The 20475-nt window shown below is 52.3% G+C and overlaps 8 protein-coding genes across 8 annotated transcripts; 2 read left to right on the forward strand and 6 right to left on the reverse strand.

Annotated features, from left to right (window-relative positions):
* Positions 1-665: 665 nt before the first annotated feature.
* COCVIDRAFT_17332 (hypothetical protein) lies at positions 666-1769 on the reverse strand (the record flags this gene model as incomplete). The annotated part of the gene is made up of 5 exons (XM_014699544.1): positions 666-733; positions 838-1300; positions 1355-1605; positions 1670-1697; positions 1749-1769. The coding sequence occupies 5 exons, from the start codon at positions 1767-1769 to the stop codon at positions 666-668; spliced, it is 831 nt and encodes a 276-aa protein (XP_014555030.1).
* Positions 1770-2929: 1160 nt separating this feature from the next.
* Positions 2930-3259, forward strand: COCVIDRAFT_57689 (hypothetical protein; the record flags this gene model as incomplete). The annotated part of the gene is made up of 1 exon (XM_014699574.1): positions 2930-3259. A coding segment is annotated over one exon (330 nt), but the record flags the coding sequence as incomplete, so codon positions are not given.
* Positions 3260-4950: 1691 nt separating this feature from the next.
* On the reverse strand, positions 4951-7296 carry COCVIDRAFT_27973 (hypothetical protein; the record flags this gene model as incomplete). Its single annotated transcript, XM_014699575.1, has 4 exons — positions 4951-5739; positions 5789-6667; positions 6717-7204; positions 7254-7296. The coding sequence occupies 4 exons, from the start codon at positions 7294-7296 to the stop codon at positions 4951-4953; spliced, it is 2199 nt and encodes a 732-aa protein (XP_014555061.1).
* Positions 7297-8174: 878 nt separating this feature from the next.
* COCVIDRAFT_17334 (hypothetical protein) lies at positions 8175-9191 on the reverse strand (the record flags this gene model as incomplete). The annotated part of the gene is made up of 2 exons (XM_014699545.1): positions 8175-9073; positions 9152-9191. The coding sequence occupies 2 exons, from the start codon at positions 9189-9191 to the stop codon at positions 8175-8177; spliced, it is 939 nt and encodes a 312-aa protein (XP_014555031.1).
* Positions 9192-10338: 1147 nt separating this feature from the next.
* COCVIDRAFT_103406 (hypothetical protein) lies at positions 10339-13794 on the reverse strand (the record flags this gene model as incomplete). The annotated part of the gene is made up of 3 exons (XM_014699576.1): positions 10339-11170; positions 11224-12792; positions 12842-13794. 3 exons carry the CDS (start codon positions 13792-13794, stop codon positions 10339-10341), a joined length of 3354 nt encoding a protein of 1117 aa, XP_014555062.1.
* Positions 13795-16174: 2380 nt separating this feature from the next.
* Positions 16175-16666, reverse strand: COCVIDRAFT_27976 (hypothetical protein; the record flags this gene model as incomplete). The annotated part of the gene is made up of 3 exons (XM_014699577.1): positions 16175-16449; positions 16506-16590; positions 16640-16666. 3 exons carry the CDS (start codon positions 16664-16666, stop codon positions 16175-16177), a joined length of 387 nt encoding a protein of 128 aa, XP_014555063.1.
* A 323-nt stretch (positions 16667-16989) lies between these two features.
* On the forward strand, positions 16990-18151 carry COCVIDRAFT_103272 (hypothetical protein; the record flags this gene model as incomplete). Its single annotated transcript, XM_014699578.1, has 2 exons — positions 16990-17243; positions 17272-18151. The coding sequence occupies 2 exons, from the start codon at positions 16990-16992 to the stop codon at positions 18149-18151; spliced, it is 1134 nt and encodes a 377-aa protein (XP_014555064.1).
* A 1134-nt stretch (positions 18152-19285) lies between these two features.
* COCVIDRAFT_39128 (hypothetical protein) lies at positions 19286-20362 on the reverse strand (the record flags this gene model as incomplete). Its single annotated transcript, XM_014699579.1, has 2 exons — positions 19286-19971; positions 20095-20362. The coding sequence occupies 2 exons, from the start codon at positions 20360-20362 to the stop codon at positions 19286-19288; spliced, it is 954 nt and encodes a 317-aa protein (XP_014555065.1).
* Between the last annotated feature and the right edge of the window lie 113 nt (positions 20363-20475).

The following is a 20475-nucleotide window of genomic DNA, read 5'->3' on the forward strand; positions in this document are numbered from 1 at the left end:
AAGGCTTATTCTGCCTTCACGAGAAGTCTGTATAGAACGTTGTTGTCGCGGCATGGTGGTGGTTGTGGAGAGCGTCGCGTCAAGCTTGGTGGGGTGCCCAGCTTACTGATCTGCCCAGCTTACTGATCCCGCACGTTAGATAATTATGTAAGCACAAGGAGAAAGGAGAAATCACAGTCCATCCATGTAGTAAACAGCTACTCAAATATGCATACAAACTATCACCAACTAAACAGCTAATATTTAAACATTGGATACCTTAAAGTATCAACAAGTATAATAAGCCTGGCCGTTGCAATGCCCTGTAATATTTCCTTGTCGAATCAAGTCCATGGTTCACAAACACATGTGACCAAGTGTACTCTGGAAAACAGACGGCACAAAGGCTGCCCGGAGAAAAACGAAGTTCTGGTTGTTCCCGGCCTCATCACTAGGCAGATGAAGAATACGGAAAAGTCTACTGCGACGGCCACACGAAATGCTTTAGTATGACGGCAATGGTAGAAGAGAAAGCAAAAGGTAAAAAAGTATGGTACGACACCAGACTCCATACGCCAGTCATGTTACACCGCTAGCCCGAGCGTAGACAAGCGTCGTGGCCTATGCATTACATCATAAAAAAAAAGTCGAAGAAAACAAATCAGGCGACAGGCATGTGAAGGTGACTATGCCGTCTGCTTGGCGTGATGCATCTCATTGACGAATGCATCGTAATCGGCAGATGCGCCCGAGCCTACTACGCTGGTAAGCCATGGATCGGAGTGGCTACTCTCTCACAATAAGCAATTGAGCTAGGGTTATAGAGGAGCGAGGGAGGGGGTAGCGGATAGTGCTGACCTTGGGGAGATTCGTCGACCTTTTGGCGCTTCTCTGTGAAGTCATATGAACTATCGACGTTTGCGTGCTTGGTGCCAGCCGTGCTATGTTGAGCGGCTGCTGCTGCTTGGGCAGCCATTTGTAGCTCACCAATCTGGCGCTCTGATAGACCGCCGTTACTGTTGTTTTGCGCGGGTTGTTGCTGCTGCTGTTGCTGCTCGGGCTGTTGTGGGGTCTGGGGTGGTTGCGGTTGGGGGTGCATGTTGGCTTGCTCGGCGTGCGGTCGGTTGAGATCTACACCGGCCGGGGCAGGGGGGATCTCGCCCTGGGTCTCAAGGAGTCGGGATTGGAGGTTGATGATGTAGTCGCGCAATTGGTAGTTCTCGGTCTGGAGCGTCTTGTAGAGCTCGCATAGCTGCTCAAACTCCTTGACCTGGTCTTTGAGCTGCTTGATGTACTCTTCTTTGCGCTGACGGAATGCGCGCTGTCCAAGTTAGCATGGCGCGACACGATGGCGGGCTGTGGAGTGCAACGGTACCTGAGCAGCGCGATTCTGGGCAGCGCGCTTGGACGTGGACAGTTCTCTCCGTCCCTTTGAGCGACCCTCGCTGGTGTTACCGTCGTCGGGGCCGCCAGCGCTCATGTCGTACGATGTCGGGCCGCCAATGGCAGGGTCAATGGCGTGGGGCTGGCTGGGAGGGTGTGGGTGTTGGGAATGTGTCGGGTGCTGGGGCAGAGGCTGGACGGCGGGCTGGCCGGCGCCAGCAGCGAGTAAGTGTTCTCTTAAGCCTTGATGGTGATAAGCGTTAGTCAGCTGTATGAGAGGCGGGATGCGATGCGGGGAGTGACTAACTCATCTCGATGGTAGGCTTGGACTGGTCCTGGGTGGGGAGTCAGCAGGGCAAAGGCCTAAAACCGTCAGCAAAGCTTACCTGAGCGGCCGATGTCTGCATGATGGAGGCCGTGTCGGTGCGGATCGAGGGATGGTGCAAAGTGGGACTCATTCGAAGCGCAACGGGCGAGAGGGAGCAGAGCAGCGCTGGTCGTGTGGCTGTGGCGGTGATGGTGGTGGCGGTGGTGGGCGAGCAGTGGCAGTGGCAGTGGCAGGAATTGGTGGAGCGGGATGCGGGTGACGTCGCGACGCTGTAGCAGCTGTGGCTATGGGGGGAGAAGGGCAGCAGGAGCAGCAAGACCAACTATGGATGGGCGAGTCAGCATGTCGGTGTCGAGTTGGGCGCGAAGCAGGCAGTGTCGCGACAGCATGATTGTTTGTGATTGGGGATGGTGTCGCTCACCTGGGGACGTGATGATACAGTTGGTCGGGAAGTGGATTACGCAGCTTTGACTAAGGTGGGCGGGCGTTGCGCGTTTAAGTAGGCGGGCGGATAGCCGGAGAGCACAGCGACATAGGGCAAAGCAGAGCAGAGCAGAGCAGAGAGCAGAAGAGCGGCCCTCACAACAACAACAAACGTCACGGGCACACCAGGCCGATGAGCGTATAGTGCCCTGCTGCTCACCTACTTGCTCTAGTGCACATGGACGTGTATTACGCGCCTGGCTAAGAATGCAGACACTGAGGCTATACACACAGAGTTATCCAGTTGCTCAAGCTGTTCAATCAATCGCTGACCAATTCTCCGACTATTCGGTAGCCGCCCAGCACCCGCACCCTATGCGCAACTACGTTCCGCTTTGGGCCTAGCGCATCTCAGTGTCTGATTACTCCATCCGGGCCACAAGAGTTTCCACATCCGAAGCTCCCGTCTGGCCTGAATGCAGCAACCAACGCGCTCTGCCTCGTCTCTCCTCTCGTCTCTCATTACTCGCCCATACTCATCCGAGCCCTATTGCCGGAATGGCTTCATCTGCCCACCCGGTTCGGGCGGTCCCGTCACTTCTCACCAATACCACACCTTGGCGTGCATTCCCTCACACTCCACTCACTCTCTCTAATCCAAAGGCCAAGTACTGCTCCAGCCTACGCCTACCATTACCCTATCCGCCACTCTTGTCCCACATCCGCAGTCGTCGCACAATAACGTCCTTGCTGCTACTGCCGGCCCAAGGTACAGCGTTATTGCCCCGTGCAACTTACTCGTCCCATGCTCGCCCACCACCACCATCACCACATGACATAATCTTCTCTGCCGACCAGCCCGCTGACCTGCCCCATCGAGCTTTGAAGCTCTTTCCTGACTGGCAACTCACCGGCTCCCGGAAGGGCGTCGTGCGTCAATTTACCTTTTCTTCTTTTACCAAAGCCTGGCGCTTCATGTCCCTCATCGCAGATGAATGCAAGGCCAAGAACCACCATCCCTCCTGGTCCAATCTCTACAATCGTGTCACCATTGAATGGACCACGCACTCCCCCAACGGGCTTAGCACAAAAGATGTCGAAATGGCCGAGTTCTGTAATCAAAAGGCTGCTGAGATTGGACTCAAGCAATAACCTCTATTACTTACGCCCAATACAATCTCTCTTCCATATCTGCTGCCCTTTGATGACTGAGCGAGCTCCGCACACTTACGACGTATCACCTTGAACCTCTCCTGCAACCACGCTTGATTACATCCACAACAAAGGAGAAGTAAAACAAGTTCAGCGTATAGTGGCGAGTGATTGCCATGGCAAGCGGCCCCACCGGAGCTCCAGGCATGCTTACGTACAATACACTCAACTAGTTACCCGCATGCGTACAACTTCCGCGGCTTGTCCGAAACAATCTCAACGACTGATTGCGTTTCCCCCAACCCAATCGAGATAACATGCCTTCCATGCACGCGATGTCGAATCTCGATGGCTTACTTGCATTACATGCGTGACCATCATCATCCTTTCCGTCATCACCATCTTCCACAATCTGATCTCGCGCCGAGAGTCCACCAGCTCCACTCTCGTATCATTCGTCGTTGCATATGCTGACAAATCTTTTGCCTTGAAATGATCCGACAACGCGGGTACCGAAATACAGATAACTCCACTACTTTTACGCCCCGGAGGTCCGAAGCCCGCGGCATCGTCACATTTGCCTCCTTCGTATCTGCATACTTTTGTCCTGAAACATGTCTAATACAACAAGAAAACCAAACACTTGACCCTGTTTCCATTTTGTGGGAAACCTATTTCTCTTGCAACATTGGAAAGACACAACCAGGAGACTGGATCCGCGCTAGTCAGGTGTAAACATACCGCGATGTCTCAATACGTACTTACACCGACAATCCCTCATACACACACACACAAACACATCCCTTCTAGAAAACAGCCCCCTCCCCAAATTTTAGCCTCATATCGGAAAAAATACCAAAAGAGAAACCCTTTGATCTACTCATTGTTCATTCTCGCAAGGTACCCTAAGGGAAACCTCCCAAAAAAATAACTCACTCGTGAAAAATGATCTGATGTCTTTCCATCCCCCCCCCCCCCCAAAAAAAAATACGAGAGCTTTGATTCACCTTTTCACAATCTTCCGATACAGTCAAAAAGTTTCGCTGACAATGTCAACAGTGTGTGGGGGTCGGTCTCTCTCTCTTCTCTCTCTCTCTCCCCCCACCCCTTGGTCCAGAATATGCATTACTTTATCTTTAAACTATAAGTCACAACAATGGTAATTTCCTCTCATATTTCCCCTTGCCAGGAAAAAAAAAGGGAAGGAAGGGAAGACGAACGTACGGAGTCTTATTTTTCCACCCCACACACACACACACACACACATGATTCAACAGAATCACGTCATTATGTGTCTGTGTGTCTGTGTGTTTGTAGACTGAGAGCTAAATTAAGTAAAATGGATTACTATGAGAATTTATTGCTTTTGGCTTTTGGCTTTTGGCTTTTTTGAGAAAAAGGGTGAGGTAAAGGATGGGGGCTTGTTTTGTAAGAGAATTCAAAGCATACCTATTTATTCCAGTAGAAACAAAAAAAAAGGGTTTGGTTTGAGAACGTTGTGTTTTTCTATACACTTGGCCATGTATTCTCCGACGAACAAAGAAAAACAAACACCATATAAGTAGACACTCGTATACGCATTCCCATGTAACCCTCCTCCAAAAAAAAAGCTCAATAATGATCCCATCTTCCCCCTTGCCCTACTTAAAAATGAATCCCATCCCTTGACAACTCCACCTCCTCCATCACCACGCAAACATACACTTCGTATTCAACAGCCTCGCCCCAAGCATATCATACTCATACCGACTAATCCACCCGTCATTCCCATGACTACTCAACCGCCCAAACACACTTCCCCCCTTCCACACCACAACCTGCGGATCAAAATCGCGCGGCGGCGGCCCCACAAGAATTTCCTTGCCATACCCCGGCCGCAGCTCACGGAGCCGCATTTCCAGAAACTCGCGGAGGCCAGGTGTCTTTGACGCGCCGCCCACAAGCATGATGCCACCAAAGAAGTCGCGGAGCTTGCGGTCGTCGCCCCGGGCGCCGTGCGCGAGCGACTCGAGGATGGCGTGGTCGAGGGCTTGGATGGGGAGGATGGCATCGCGAGCTTCGGCTACTTTGGTCTTTTCGTCAATCGGGTCGCGGACGAGTAACGGGGGACCGTCGCCGTCGCCCATGGGCGTGTCACGGTCGGGATTGGGTGTGTTGGCGCCTTCGGGGCCAGGAGAGCCTGCCACGGAAGATCGCGGCGTGTTTTCGCCTTCGTTTAGCCGGTTGAGCAGACTTAGAGCGTTGGCTTGTGGGCGTTGCGGTGTAGATACCGGCGCGGTGGTGTTTACTACTTCCGGCACGCCGTTGCTGATTGGCACCACGGGTTTGCCTGCTGCGGCTTCGATGACGGCAATTTGGGCCTGGGACATGGGGTCGTTGGGCGACCCATCATACAGGTCGACCGAGCGAGGCACCACTTTTCTTCGGTTCTCCAGTTTCCGAGAGTTATCGAATATTGATGGTTTGAAGAAGCCCTATGCATGTCAGCAAACGTACCGCACCTGTGATACATATATTACTTACCATTACCGAGAGCATAGTCTCATCGTACGTCTTGAAGGTATACTTGCGTGTGTCCTGGTTCCAAGCTCGGAGATGAAAGTCCCACGTCTGCACCGTGACCGCACCTTCGTCCATGGAACAGAACTTCTGCTTTAGCTCTTCAGCAAGCAGCCAGTCGTATCTCCGCTTCAGATTCATGTCTGCATATGGAAAGTGCCCGTACAGCATCATCTTGATGAATGTCTCCGTCACGTCGGCTCCGCCCATTTTTAGGTTGACGCGCGACTCTTCGGCACACAGCCCTTCGTCGACACAGCAGATCGATGTCTTCTGAGCACCGATGTCAACAACACACGCGACACCATAGCCCGCACCAAATGTGGCCGAGAGAGACTCTTGCTGCAGGCAGACCTTTCCGAGGCCAAGGTCTCGCATCAGGATATCGAGAATCATGGTTACATATTGTCGTTCGTAGAGATCTGGGATAATGAACACACACTTGTAGTTAACAAGGTCCTTCAGCTTTGTAATGCCCAGTTGGCTCCGGAAGGCTTCTTCGAATATCTTGGAAATGTCGTGGTAAATTTGATTGCGATCGCGGTAGTCTTTCTCGTTGAACGTGCCATTCCGTATCGGCCAGAACAGCTTGTACCTTGGGTTCGACTTCTCTGGAATTCGTAGCGCCTCGTTTCCAGTGAAGAAATCCGGCGCCTTGCTTGGGTCTGCTGGTATCTCTGTCCACTCAATGCGGTTGATGTCGTTGTGCTCTGAGATGATATCTGGGGGAGACTTTTTGTTGTAGTTTTGGACTAGGTCCTTGGAATTGGGAAGTACTCGTCGCTTGTTGGCGCGCATGCGTGTCCTGAGTTCAGTCGACATGGTCATATACTGATCGGCGAACTGTATTGCATATTAGTAAATGTAGACCAGGACCTGTCGGGTAACTTACGTCTTCACCGAACCACTTCTCTGGTTGCGACTCCGTGGATTCAGATGCATCGACCTTGATCCTCTTAGGACAGGGTTCTCCATCATCCTCCTCGTCCTCGCTCTCCTTCCATTTCCGCGCAATGACCATGGGCACTGTCTTGGGCAACGCATCTGATCCAAGTCCTATCCTCAGGTTCTGACTACCAGGGTGTATTACAATGAGCTTCGAGATGTCAGTCCTCGATGCAAATGAGGCCTCGGCGTCTTCCATTGTCTCGTCTGCAGCTTGTGGTGTTGCTCCTTCTGCTGCTGGCACACCCAGTGCGCGTGCGCGATCCTTGTCCCGCGCTTCCTGGACTATACGGGCTCTCTCCTCATCTTTCGGGTATCGCACGGCGAGAAACTGCTCGTCTCTTTTCAAGAACTCGGTATAGTAGTTTTTTTGGTTGATCATACCAACTTGCGGCCACGTCGTGAGATCCATGTTGTTGTCTGTCCGCTCCAGCCCTATGATCTGTTAGCCGTCATGTCGATTCGAAGTATAAAGGCGCTTTACCCTCTTCCCTCGCCTGGGCCCTGCCTGACTTTTTAACAGCCATCTTGCCTGAGACGCTGCTTGTGCTTGATCAAGACTTTTAATACAAACCTGTGGCAATCACAAACAAAACTCGAGGTTACGCAACTCGGTGTTTATCCGCCGAGAAGGATTGCGAAATCGCAATGGCGTTTCTCGTAGAAGTAAGACGCGCTATTGGGCTAAACTGTAGTAACAGAACGCCGCGCTACGCTCTCAAAAGGCGGTATGTGAGAGGTGATAGCGACTGTAGACTTGGTCGATGGGCGTGGTCTCGTAGCAGAAGATGATGCTGCTTGAAGGCAATGTCGGCGATTGGTGACAAACGTCAGCCGAAGAGCACAATCGGATTGCGGGGTGCTTTGTTCTATTATGTTAGTGAACAGTCGTGAAGCCGCGTGAGAGAACGGCTTTGGTGTTCGCCGTGGTTGCGGCGCGCTTGTCCCGTGATTGGATCGCGAGTCCGCAACTTCGGTTCCACAACCCTTGCTACGAAGCTATGACCACGCAACTACAATGCGCGGGGTGATTCGTACCACATCCAGCTTTACCTCCCAGACCTCGTAGTTTGTCAATACCAATCTTTTTACATCAATTAACCAGCGCAATTTTGTTCATGGGACAAATTACTTGATGTGAAAGTATGGCTGCTGGGAACAACAAGCATAATCACACGAAGCTCTACGCTTGGATCTATGATGGGCGCCTGGGACTTCTGTGCATACTTTCAGTGTCCATTTTGATTCCTACAGAATCTCTCATAGGGCTGTATTATGTTACAACCCGTGATATCCATAACGCCATGATACAATCAGTCCTGAGCCCGTTACATCTGTTCTCGACCTTGCCCGGAGCAAAGGTTTGGCTACCAAGTTGCCGGGGATGACAAGCATTCTATGCTGCTCAGAACATGAAGGCAGTGACCATCATACTGAGGAATAGCGCAACGAAAGAGACACCATTCTCGCCAGCCATACCTGTGCTAGTCGTCATGACATAATATACGCCATTCTCATCAGCCATGCCTGTCTCAGTCGTGATGCCAGAGACAGTGGTGGTGACAGTCGTAGTAGACTCGACCTGCCTGATGACATTCAAGCTGGGGAAGTTATACCCAATTCCAGACGAGGTGCTGTTAGTGGGTGAGTTTGGATAGTAGGCGACCGAAACAGCAAGTGTAATCGAGGGAACGTAGACAGTCGAAGACAAGTTAGTGGGTGCGTGGGTGGGGACCAAGTCAAAAGAAGTGAAGTTGACGACTTGGGAGGTCAAGTTGAAGACCGGGGGTGCCCTCGCCCCAGTAGCTGTTGGATAACTTGTGGTAGACACATTCTTGAACTCAGACCACGTTGGCTTGATGGGGAATGGCGGTCGTAGCTCGGAGAGCGGGATTGCTGTAAAAGTAGCAGTGATGGTAGCCGGTGGCGGGAGGATTGAAGGTGTGGTAGCGGTGCTAGCCCCGATGACCTTCTCTGTAACGGTGACTTGCGTCGTTGACTGGATTGCCGTGGTCGTGGTAAGTTCACCGCAGGCAGAGACAGAAACCCCAGCCTGACCAGAAGATGACCCATGGGTGGCGCTGCCAGTGATGGTACGAGTAGTAGTTGAGGTGATAGTGATAGTGGCAGTTGGACCCTGGGTCTCGGGACACAGATAGGTGAGAGTCGTCTGGCCACCGTGGAGCAGCACCGTATCTGTGCAGAGCTTAGGCAACTTGCTACAGCTCTCGTCACGAGCAGCCACTGCTCCAAACGGGGCGGGCTCCACAAGGTGACCCTCCAGGCCAGTCTGGAAAGCAGCAACTGATATCTGTGTGTCAGTCTTTTGAGAGACGCCGCAGGAACACTTTCTAAGTATAAACAAGCTCGGGGGGTACCTACCGGAAACTGCGAAGAAGGCAATGGCGCGCATGGCGTGCATGTTTGTAGCTAAGTTGGTCTTTGATACGGTGTGAGAAAGAACAATTGGTGACAGTAAAGACTGCAGTATCAATCACGAAGTTGAAGGAGCGTAGTGTGATGAGGTGAGAGAAAGCTGGCGGGGCAGACGACAGTAAACATTGCCACGGTGAAATGAGCAAAGGACTAGACCTGTGCCTTGCAAACGACCAGTGACCAATGAGGGCGAAGCCTGTCGTCGGATTTTGGAGGTCGAGGCTGGCGAGCGTTTGCTCCATGCTTGGTGACTGGTTCTTACTGCTCTTGCCTGTTTAGTAAGACGGATGCGTCTGATAAACAACCAACGCCAAGATAATGTTGACAGTGCCGAGCCAAGGCAGTGGTGGTGGAGTAGTTGTATATCGATACTCCTTAGTTATCCTGTTCACTGTCCATGTACATCCTGGCCGCTCAGTATTAAGAGAGTGTAGCTTAGGAGAAGATTACTGTATTACTTTATTACCCAACATCGAATCTCATATACATGGATACGTCCACTAATACATAAACGTATACAGGCTGATTGTAATAGATCGAAAAATATGTAAGACGTTCAAAATTAAGCTTATCCCCATGAGCACAACATCAAACATTAAGCACCCCAAAAAAAAACTCATTTTGCCTCGTATGCTAAGGAAAAAAACTAAGAAAATAATTCAGATTCATAACTCTATATTTTCGCTCATAAAGAAACGGGCTTATATCTCGCGCCCTAGCAACAAAATTTGCATACTGTATATGTTTTTGAAAGAAACCAAGTCCTTGCTTTCCGACTTCTCCCAGACCAAAAGGAGAGAAAAGATGATTGATAATGAAGAATGATGTCGAGGCCATGCAAGAAAGTGCGCGCTGCCATGCATGCCAAATGTCTAAACAAAACAAGATAAGCAGACAATGAAGGAACAAAAACTTTGCTCAGTGTTTGTATAAAAAAAAAGAATGCCGCTGAAGGATGGCTCGCGCTGAGCGTCCGTATGCAATCGCCAAAATGTGGGGAAAAAGTGATGTGTGTGGGAGCATTGTCAAGCCTGTCGACAATGTCCATGAAAAACTTGTGCATGTCGTGGAAATACATATGTACGAGTTTGTTGAGTCAAAGGCGTTTGCCTTTGGGAGTCTCCAGGTACATCTTAGCCGGGTCGTCGGAAAGCCTCCACGTTCAACGTGGGCGTCTCAACTTGTCTGTTCGTCGGCACGCCTTCATTCTTCCTCCTATCAAAGAAATTCTGGCACTCATGGCTGATGAAGGTCCATTCAGCAAGCGCACGTCCGGCATAGGTACTCGACGTCACAGCAGCGCCAGTGGGCGGTGTGCTAAGGACAGGTTCGAGGTTGATGCCCTTCTGCGTCAAGAGGCTCTGTGCTGGAAGTGGGAGTCGTGGAGGCTGGAGGCGCATAGGTTGGTATGCGCCAAAGCGCTTGTCAACCCATTCCAGAGAGAAGCGGAAATGATATGACCGATGGGTAACCGGCGCTGGGGCGGGTGCCGGTGTTTCGGCAGCCGGAGGAGTAGAGGATGCTTCGTTGGCCGTGGTCTTACTAGCGTTTTCCCTGTCTTTAGCGGGTCCAGGGCTCTTTGATTTAGCATTCTGCTTCGAACTTCCTCCCATGAGACTACGCAAAATGTTCCATCTGCCTTTGCCTGAATCCTCCTCTGGAAGATCGGGCGATTCCGTTGGTGGAGGAGGTGTTGGCCGAAGCTCAGCTTCCGAAATCAAGGGAGCTGGAAGAGAGGGCTTTCGTTGATGAGGGTTTTGGACCACACCGTCGAATGTGAGAAAAGGACCACTATTGGTCACAATAGGATTATCATTACGTATGATGAGAAAGCGTCGGCCTGGTGCAGGGTTGCAAGCCTGTGTCGATGGGAAGATAGTCTGTTTACGTTCAGCCTCTTCTTGAAGCCAAAGGTAGTGAGACCAGATTGACCGGAGGCGGTCACTCAAAGCGCGCTTGATCGCTCTGCAGATATGTCAGCATACAGTGTAATGATGCAGGAGTCGCTTTGTACTTACACTTCGATTTCGGTGTCAATGCCATCGAATCGAGCCACTCGCCAGCAGATCAGCCGCATAAAGTAGGCACGCACCATAGGGCACCAATGGTTGAAACGGCTTTCGAAAAATTCAGGTTCCAGAAGGAACTCGAGGCAAAGCCCTTCCTTTCGTTGGTCGTCCGAGGTCAGAGTTGCCCAACTGCTGTAGAGGAAGGCGTACAGCCTAATCTCGGTAGCGGTGTTGTGACTAGCAGCCATGGCTTTGAACACAGTCAGCCAGAAAGGCCAGTCCATGATAGCATGGTGGTCGCTGTCGTGTTGCTCGTAGCGAACGAGGATGACAAGAGCCTCTTCAAGAAAGTCGCAGAGGGTATAACAGGCACTGTTGTTGTAAATTGAAATCTTGCGTGCTTGTGCCTGCAGAAGACGAGCAAAACTCTCGGCAAACATCTTCCTGGCAATGTGAAAATGAGCATTTCGTTCGGAAAGGAAATCGCGTATTAACATTATGATTCGGTTTTCCTGCATCATGCGGGTGGCGTTTGCTGGCGGAAGAGCGAGATTCGAGGCAGAAGCATCAGGTTCCAGGACATCGTCAAAGGTAATTGCCGATGTATCTTCCGGTGGCTGCTGCTGCTGCGGTACAGCATTCCTGTTGATGGTTGCATCCAAATTAACCAAAAGCTGGGCGTGCACCATAATCAATCCAGGAACACAGATGCGCTCTGCATTGGTAGGCTCAAGGGGCAGGAAATCGCTGACCAGAATGTGGAAGTGCTTGACAAAAACGTAAAAAAGGTCGCTCTCGGCGCCAGACCAGCGCTTTGTCCAAAGTCCGTACCAGTCGATGTTGGCCATGGCAAGCGGGGGTAAAATGGGCTTGCGTAATTGACGCATAAGTCGGTTCAGGGACAGTAGCTTGAGCGGGAGCAGCATAGGTGGGAACGATGCTGCAACTCGGTCGGATACGGAATCCAAGCGATCCATCTTTGACACACCAGACTCTTCCATTACCCGTTTCATCATTTCGAGAGATGGGCTCCATAGACGCACCAAAACATCGGCAACTCCAGGGCAGAAGCAGAAAGCATATGCACATGTTTTTCCACAGAACGTGACCAGACTTGCAGCAGCATTTCGCAAGGACATTTTCTCTACGACAAAAGCCATCTGGGACTGCAAGTTTTGCGTGAAGATGTTGCGCACATTGTGGTGAACAGATTCTGCAAGGAAATCGGCCGAGCTGGTGGTGGAGGCACCCGAACTAGTTGTAGATGCAGACAATGGTTCTTCGCGGTCTGCAAGAGCACAAAAGGGCGAGGGGTAAAGTCTCCATTCGGGCCTCTCCATGATTGCAGCGATGCCTTCGAGGATAACTGGACGGTCTGTGCCAGAGATGGACTGGTTGTTCCGGCCTGCCACGAGCTCCAAGAGACCAGTCCACCAGCCATTGAGGATATTTACACGGCGGTCGAGATCTTCAGGCCTGAGCTTCTGGTCTACAGGGCGATGGGCGTGTTGGCGGAGAAAAGGAAGGAGGGAAGTGCGAACCACGTTTGCTTTGAGGGAACTGGATTTGGATTGGAACCTATGTATTGTTAGTTTGAGTTTATGTTGTTAGAGCAAAGGAGCCATACTTGCGCAGATCGGCATCGAGGGATCTAAATGCGTTCCACAATTCATCCTTTTTGCGGGGTTCAATCTTGATGCCTTTTAGCTTTTCGGCAGAGATGTCGCGTGGTAGCGGAGGAACGACGTGGGTGGGGCTGACTGGCGTTTGATGCTGAGGATAATGCGGGAGCTGTTCAGTTGAGAATGACTTGGGCACCGAGGGCGAGTTGGAGGCATTGGCAGTTGCGGTGAAGAGGCCACTGAGGCGCTTGTTCTTCTTGCTCAAAGGAGTTGGGATTTCCGCCTGTACAGTGTCTCTTGCCTCGGACTCTTCTGGGATACTTTCAGTTGTCGTCTGCGTCTTCTGCTTGGCTGGCTCGACGGCTGGTGGTGTCTTTTTTGGACTAGGTTCCTTTTTCCGGAGTTTCTTATCCTTGGATGGTGACGTCGATTCTCGCGACTGTTGCGGGCCAATGACCCACGACTTCCTGCGCAGGTTTGTCAAAGAGCGCGAGGGCGAAGGAGAAGGCGAGTCTGCCTGCTTGACAGCCTCTGGTCGGCCGCGTTCTGGCTTTGGTTCTGCGGAGGGATCTCGGCTCCTAGTGGAGAAGGGCAGAAACCTTGAGGAGCGGCGGGTCGTTGGCGTCGGTCTTAGCTGAGGCATCTGCACGTCAGGCAGCTCTGGAGCATCCTCTGACGAGGGACTAGACCCATCTGAGTGGCTCTCGGAGGTCCTCTCCTCGCTCCTGGAGCGATCGGCATCATCTTCGGAGGCTCCCCTTCGCTCAGCAACAGGCGAACCCTTGTCGAGATCCTTCACCTGAGGAAAGTATGTGTACGAGGCAGCCTTTGGCAGTTGGGCGCGCTCGGGTTCTTGGGGCAGCTGGAGGACGGCGTCGGAAGTGGCCCTGTTCCTGCCGCGGAGGGCATTGGTGAGGGAGTAGTGGCTGCGAGGAGCCTGCGCGACGGCGATGGGCATGGCGGATTAGGGAGCGGGCGCAGCGAAGCAGTGGCTAGACAGCCCTTCTTCAATGCAAGTTGGGTACGCGTCTCGGACAGGCTACGGGCTCATGGCGGAGTAATCGGACGGGAAGCGGCGTGGTGGTGTCAAGCTGGTATTAGGCGGGCCGTTGACAAGGCCGTTAGACGGGCTCCAATAGAGTAGCGACAGTGGTTGCGGGAGCGACGTCACAGTCGATGCTGGGGGGGCGCCGGGGAGGAGGAAACAGGCAGAGGCTTATTGGAGGGGGGAGGAGGGGTGCAGCGGGGATGTGCAGCAGCAAAGCAACAGGGAGGGTGAGAGTAGAGAAACAGAAAGGCAGTTCAGCGAGTGTTCAATAATTCGGCGAGCGTTCAGTAGCGACTGGACTGGCAGAAGATTCAGGTTTGAGATTCTGGTCCGAGCTGGGAATGCTACTGGCGGCACTAGTACATAGATAGGACGGCTACGGGGGGGGCCAGCAGGTTGATTGAGCTAGTATTTGCAGCGAATGGTGGTGGTGGTGCTGCTCTATTGCCTCGATGGTGTGGGCGCGCGGGTGCAGGCCCACTGGCGGGCTAGCAGGGATGCAGGGCAGATCGCGTCGGAGCGATGGTTCTATATTAAAAACGGGCGCAATTCGTCGCAGTCGTGTCATCTGCCATTCGTCTACTGATGCGCCCTGTGCCTGTGCCTGCGCCGTTTGCTTGACGTGCTCGCTCTCGCGCCTTTGCAATCCCCATGGCCGGCTTGGCCGCTGGCTGTGTCGCATCGCATCGTCGACGCCATTGCCGCCTCGCATGTCCAGCGCATTATAGCCATGGGCCGTGTTGGCTATGGATCGAGGCATGTACTACTTGGTATTACTGACTGCACATATTATTATCAATAATACTCTGCCAGTGCACCCGCCCCCTAACAGGCCCCTACTGCTCGCTGCGACTGCTACTGCTGCTGCTCGCTAGGCCCCAGTGGGCCCGCCGAACCATCTTGTTTTTTCGCGACGTGAACTGTGAACACTGCAATCTCTGCAGCGGCCTTGACCGCAATCTCCTTGCCCACTGCTCAGACCTGACACGCTGCTGGTGGCCCCCGCGTGCTTATCGCCCGGTTTCAGCGTGAAGACATCGTTGCGTCAGCCCTGGGCGTCGCCTGTCCTGTCTGTGTCCTCCTCGCCTGCGCGTGTCTGCTTCGCCTACCACTGCTGCTGCTGCCAATGGCGCACATGGACATGGATACGGATACGGCTGGCTGGCTGCAATCCAGGGTAAACCCCTCAACTGACCATCCGTCTGCGTCCGCCTTGATCCATACTATGGACATCCACTAGTCGTGCACCATGCATGCCAAAGCCGTAAGTGTACACATGCGGCAGAGCCCATCCGCTGCTGCATTCAACATTTCCGCCCTCAGGCCCACGCTTTCGCCCTGTTCCTCCGACTTTCCGACCACACTAGCCGCCAATATCGGGAATTGCTGCCTGCAAGACAGTCGGCACTGCATCCCGTGGCTTATCTGAGGGGCCGTGGTTTGCTCAATTTCCTTGGGACATGCACATGTAATGCAGCAGATCAATCGGCCTATGCTGCACGGCGCGGAACAGCCTGCGTCGAGTCAGTCGTAAAATATACATACATACGTGTCGTACGCGCATGTTGATCAAAACAGCAATCCACCACCGCTAGCATACTTACTACTGTCACCATGCTGCCGAACGTGCGTCTTTGCTGACTGACATGGTCCCTCCCCAATCCGACGCTCCCAAAAGCAATTCACTCTTGGCAACTCCTGTCCCCCATGCCGAAACTCACGCTCCGCCACCCTCTCCGCGTCCTGCATGCCACGCATCCAACAAACTTGCTTCTCTCGCCATAGCCTTCGTCATACACAATGGCACTCACAAAAAGTACTGCCTTCAACAACCAAAGAGGCGGCCTCCATGCCAGTCTGTGCTGACATTGTTGCGGGATATTTACATCATAAGAGTGATGAGCGTGTAGATCAATGGCCGCCATTGACCGCCCACAACCATGGCTGCTGAATGGCTCAAACTCACATTCGGCCCCCGACAATGTGCACGTACACGTACTTACATACAGCCAATATGCTCGAATCCCCCCCCCGTGCAACCCCCATCCATGTCCTGTTACTTACCCTTGATCCCTCCACCAATCTACTCTGTTCACTCAATCAAACAATCAATCCACATAGGCCCTATCACATAAGCAATCCACTAGTCGTCACTCGCATATCTCGTCACGTGATATACATGCTCCCAGACAATGCACCCAATGGCTCGGCACTTTGTTGCCCAAGTGGTATTGACACAGTCGCTAGTATTTTGATACATCTAGTCCTTCAACCCAGCAGTCTTCTGCGTCTAGTGGGTAGCACCGGCGGTGGTGATGCTCTCATCCTCCTCCTCAAACCAGTCCTCCTGGGGCAGGACCTCGCCGTCCTCGGATGAAGCGCCCTCAACCTCAACAGTCTGTGTCTCGTATGCCTTGAGCTCGCTCGCAATGTCCGTCTCCTCGGGAGATGCGGGGGCCTTGGGGATGGCGAACTTCTTGACCTGGCCCTCGGCGTCAGAGGCCTTGACTTGCGGGACCTTGTAGTTCTTAAGCTCGCGAAGGTACATGTCCTGCACCAGGTCGGCTACAACACCAATTGGGTCAGTTATTGTCGGATTTCGAGCGGCTAGGATGAATCACCTGATCGGACGGCGGTGGGGGTGATGAAGGTGCGGCGAGCGACGTAGGCAGGTTGTTGCCGGGCGACGCGGACGAGCGCCTGGCGCTGCAGCGGATCAGTACACATCCAATTCTCACCAGCAAGAGAAGCCTACCGAGGCCCTGATGGATTGCGCAATCATTGTTGATATGTCGGGGGTGGGGAGCTGGCAATTGGAAGCTACAAGGTGAAGGTCGATGTTGGGGAAAAACCGTGGACCGCAGCTTGACCTGCCGCCCAAGACGGCCTAGCGCGGGCGGAGCGCCAAGCCTCGTGGGCAACGGGCTGCGCGCTCGAGACATAAGGTTTCCATTGCCGTTCTCCGACCTTCGTTCCCCCAGCCCTCTGCAACCACACTCGTTTCCTGCGTCCCTTGCCCAAGAGCAGTCTCCAAGTGTCGGTCTCGCGAGCCCGTAGCTAGAATCCACAATACAAGCCTAGAACTTCGTGAAGAAAGAAAGAAACATGTCTTACGCACCCGACGGCCGCCTCCTATCGCCTGGTGAGGTATACGAAGCCGCGCCCGTGCAGGTAAAGGACGACGAGTGGCAAGAGGACCTGAACGTTGCTTTGATCTGCCCCGACTGCAAAGAGAACCCTCCCAATCTGGTAGAGGAGTTCAGTGCTGGCGATACCATTTGCGGCTCCTGTGGTCGCGTCCTCGCCGACAGAATCATCGACACCCGCTCGGAATGGAGAACCTTCTCCAACGACGGCAAGTGGCGCCCTCCTACTTGCATCAGTGAGGCGCATGCTAACATTGTATCTTGCTTTAGACCAGGGCAACGATGATCCATCACGTATCGGTGACGCTGCCAACCCCCTTCTGCACGGCTCCCAGCTTCAGACTGAGATCGGTTTCGGTGACGGTGGTATGAGGGTTCGCGATCTTTCCAGGGCTCACAACAAGAGCAACCATGACAAAGTCAACAAGGCGCTGCAGGCTGCCTACGGTCAGATCACAGCGCTCTGTGACAGTCAAAACATTAGCAGACCGACGGCCGAAACGGCCAAGATGCTCTACAAGATGACGGACGATGCGAAGCTGTTCAAGGGCAAATCACAGGACGCTATCATTGCCGGCTGCATCTTCATCGCATGCCGAAAGCACGACCAGCAGCGTAGTTTCCGTGAAATCTTCAAAATGACCAACGTGTCCAAGAAGGAAGTCGGCCGTACCTTCAAGGTCCTCGAAGCCTTTATCCAGAAATCACAGAACAGCGGTCCATCAGTCGCCGGAAACGGAGCTGTCATCGACACAGTCAACCTCCTCAACCAAAAGGGCGGCACCACTGCCACCAGCGCCGCCAGCCTCATGCCTCGTGCCTGTGCCAAACTAGCTCTAGGCACCCAGGTCCAGATGGTGGCCGAAGAGTGTGCCGACCAGGTCGCTCACTACGGTGTTGCAGCCGGTCGATCCCCTCTGTCTATCGCTGGTGCCTGTCTCTACCTGGTCTCACATCTCATGGGCCAGCCCAAATCACCAAAGGAAATCGGTCTCGCCGTCGAAGTCAGCGACGGCACCATTCGTACTGCGTACAAACTCATGCATATGGAGCAGGATAAGATTATCAAAGATGAATGGATTGCAAAGGGTGGTGACCGGTCTAGGATCCCTGCTGCTTAGATTTTTTTTTCTTGTTTCAATTACTACACAAGGAAGCTTGGGGTGGGTGCTGTACTGGTTTCACGTTTTGGACTTTTTTTCCTTTTTCTTTTCTCTCCTATCAAACACCCGTTCTTGTTTTTCTTCTCTCATCAAAATCAACATCTCATGGCATGAAAAGGGTCTGGAGTTTTATTCTGTGTTTTAGACCTTTTTCTTGGTTTTTTTCGGTTCCTTATCTCGGTTCTTCTTCTTCTCCTTCTTTTATTTTACCAAATTGGTTTGTTTGTTTCTTTTTCGGATGGGGGATTTTAACGCCTGGAGAAGGAGAAACAAAAATTGAGACGGCCAATTGCCATGGAAAAAAGATATGATACCCGGATAGATTGGCGGGGGGAGGTGGGGGAGGACAAATTCGGAAGGAGAATATTCAGATTGTGAAAAATGGGCGGTTCTTTTTTGGGTTCCGTGCGGGTATGAAGTAGTGTCGAAGGAGGAACTACTACAACTACACAGAAAATGAGAATGCTGTTGCGGTGTATACGTTCGTTTTGTATACCGTGATGCTAAATCCTTTGTCCTTTTCTTCTCTCCCCGCACCCCGGGTTCATGCAAAATTGTATTTATCCCGCTCAAGTCTTCACATGTCATACCCATTTACCTCTATTTAACTTACATGCGTAGATTGACATTTAAATTACTATTCCCTCCCCAACAAAAACCGCATTCACCGGTTATCCTCCACTCCCATTTGATACAGAGAGAGATTTCTACTCGCTGAGAACAAACTCTGCTTTCTTCATAGCATTCAATCCAGATAACCTTCTCTTTGTTGTCATTCCAATATCTGCGTTCGCATTTAGCTATTGTATGAGCCCTTTACAGACCGAGACTATTACCGATATATTCTAATTAGCAAAACGTATCCCAGACAGCAAAAGATTTCGATTCCACCAAAAAAAACAGTAGAAGTCATATTAACCATATCAATTCTAAAAGACCTCAATTCTAACCGATTAGGATATCACAAAAACCCCCCCCCCCCTAACCAAGGCCAACTCTTTCGTAAACCTTTCTTCCTCTAATCCTTATGCAAATTTCCATCACCATAATCTACACCCAAATTTATACCCATCCATCCATACACAATCAGATTCAAGCCTCCAGCATCCGTCCCTTCATCCACTCGCCAAACCCCCCCTCAGCAACACTCTTACTAAACGCGACCCAAAAAGCTTGTTTCTCGCTCACAGGTCTTGCACACCGCTCAACCAGCGCTTTAACCTTGATATCCCTCAGGCCTTTAATAGCCATGACCTGCTCCGCCCACTCGAGATCGACACCACCAAAATCTCCGCTGCCGCCAAGCCACTCGTTCTTCATGCGCAGCATGGTATCGAAGTCGGAGGGGTTCATCGGGGTGATGGAGTCCCAGGCTTGGTCGGGCTTTCCCGCAATCATTTGGAGCTTGAGCGTGCTTAGATGTATGCTGGGCCCGCCGCCTGCAGCTAGCGTGTTGTCAGTTGCGCCGGCTAGGTACGCGCACATTCCTGCCCATTCTGCGCGGTCGAATTCCTTTGCGTATGGTAGGGCTTTCTTGGTCAGACTGAGGTGTCTGATTGAGGCCCGGCTTCGGGGTGTGAGGTCCGAGAGGAAGGGTACCACGGCTTCCACGCTCATGTGGAAACTGAAGGTGTATGTGGAGTAGAGCATTTTACTCGCTTCGGCGTGTATTTGTGAGTTTACACACATGAGGGAGGGGACCGTGTAGCGTAGATGTGCGGTGTAGGGCGAGAGGAGGACGCGGTAGGTCGTTGGGGCCGTGGTTGTAAGGAACGGGCCTTGGAAAGTTCAGTCAGCAGATGTCTTGTTTGTCTGACAGAGCATTTGAGAGGTATCCGTGGTTCGCGTCTTGCGCCCTCAATCTCCACGATATTTTCAAGCTGTCGGAGAATCTGACTTACCAGTTCTGACATGATAAGTACTCCTCCTTTTCCATGTCTTCAAGCCTTGACCCCCCAGCCAAGGGTCTATTGTCCGTACGCTCAAGGTGAACGGCTCATTGTTCGTGTCCTCGGAGAAGTAGGTATGGAAATCGGGTACCAAGTTCGCAACCGACGTTCCGTGCCCAGAGTAGGGAGTCTTTGAGGGTAGCAGTAGATATTCGTAAATCATAAGGCGGATCTCGAAGGGTAAACGGAGAAGTGACGAGGTTGGAAGACCCTCAGTCATGATGGGTGTTGATTCCATGACAAAGAGTTATCTGTAGCTGAAACTTGGGCGCAACCTACACAGTTGAAGCGTACTAGATGCCGCAAAATGTGTTGGATTACGGCCTGCCAGGA

The sequence above is a fragment of the Bipolaris victoriae genome (assembly GCF_000527765.1).
Source record: "Bipolaris victoriae FI3 unplaced genomic scaffold scaffold_60, whole genome shotgun sequence".
Taxonomy (NCBI): domain Eukaryota; kingdom Fungi; phylum Ascomycota; class Dothideomycetes; order Pleosporales; family Pleosporaceae; genus Bipolaris; species Bipolaris victoriae.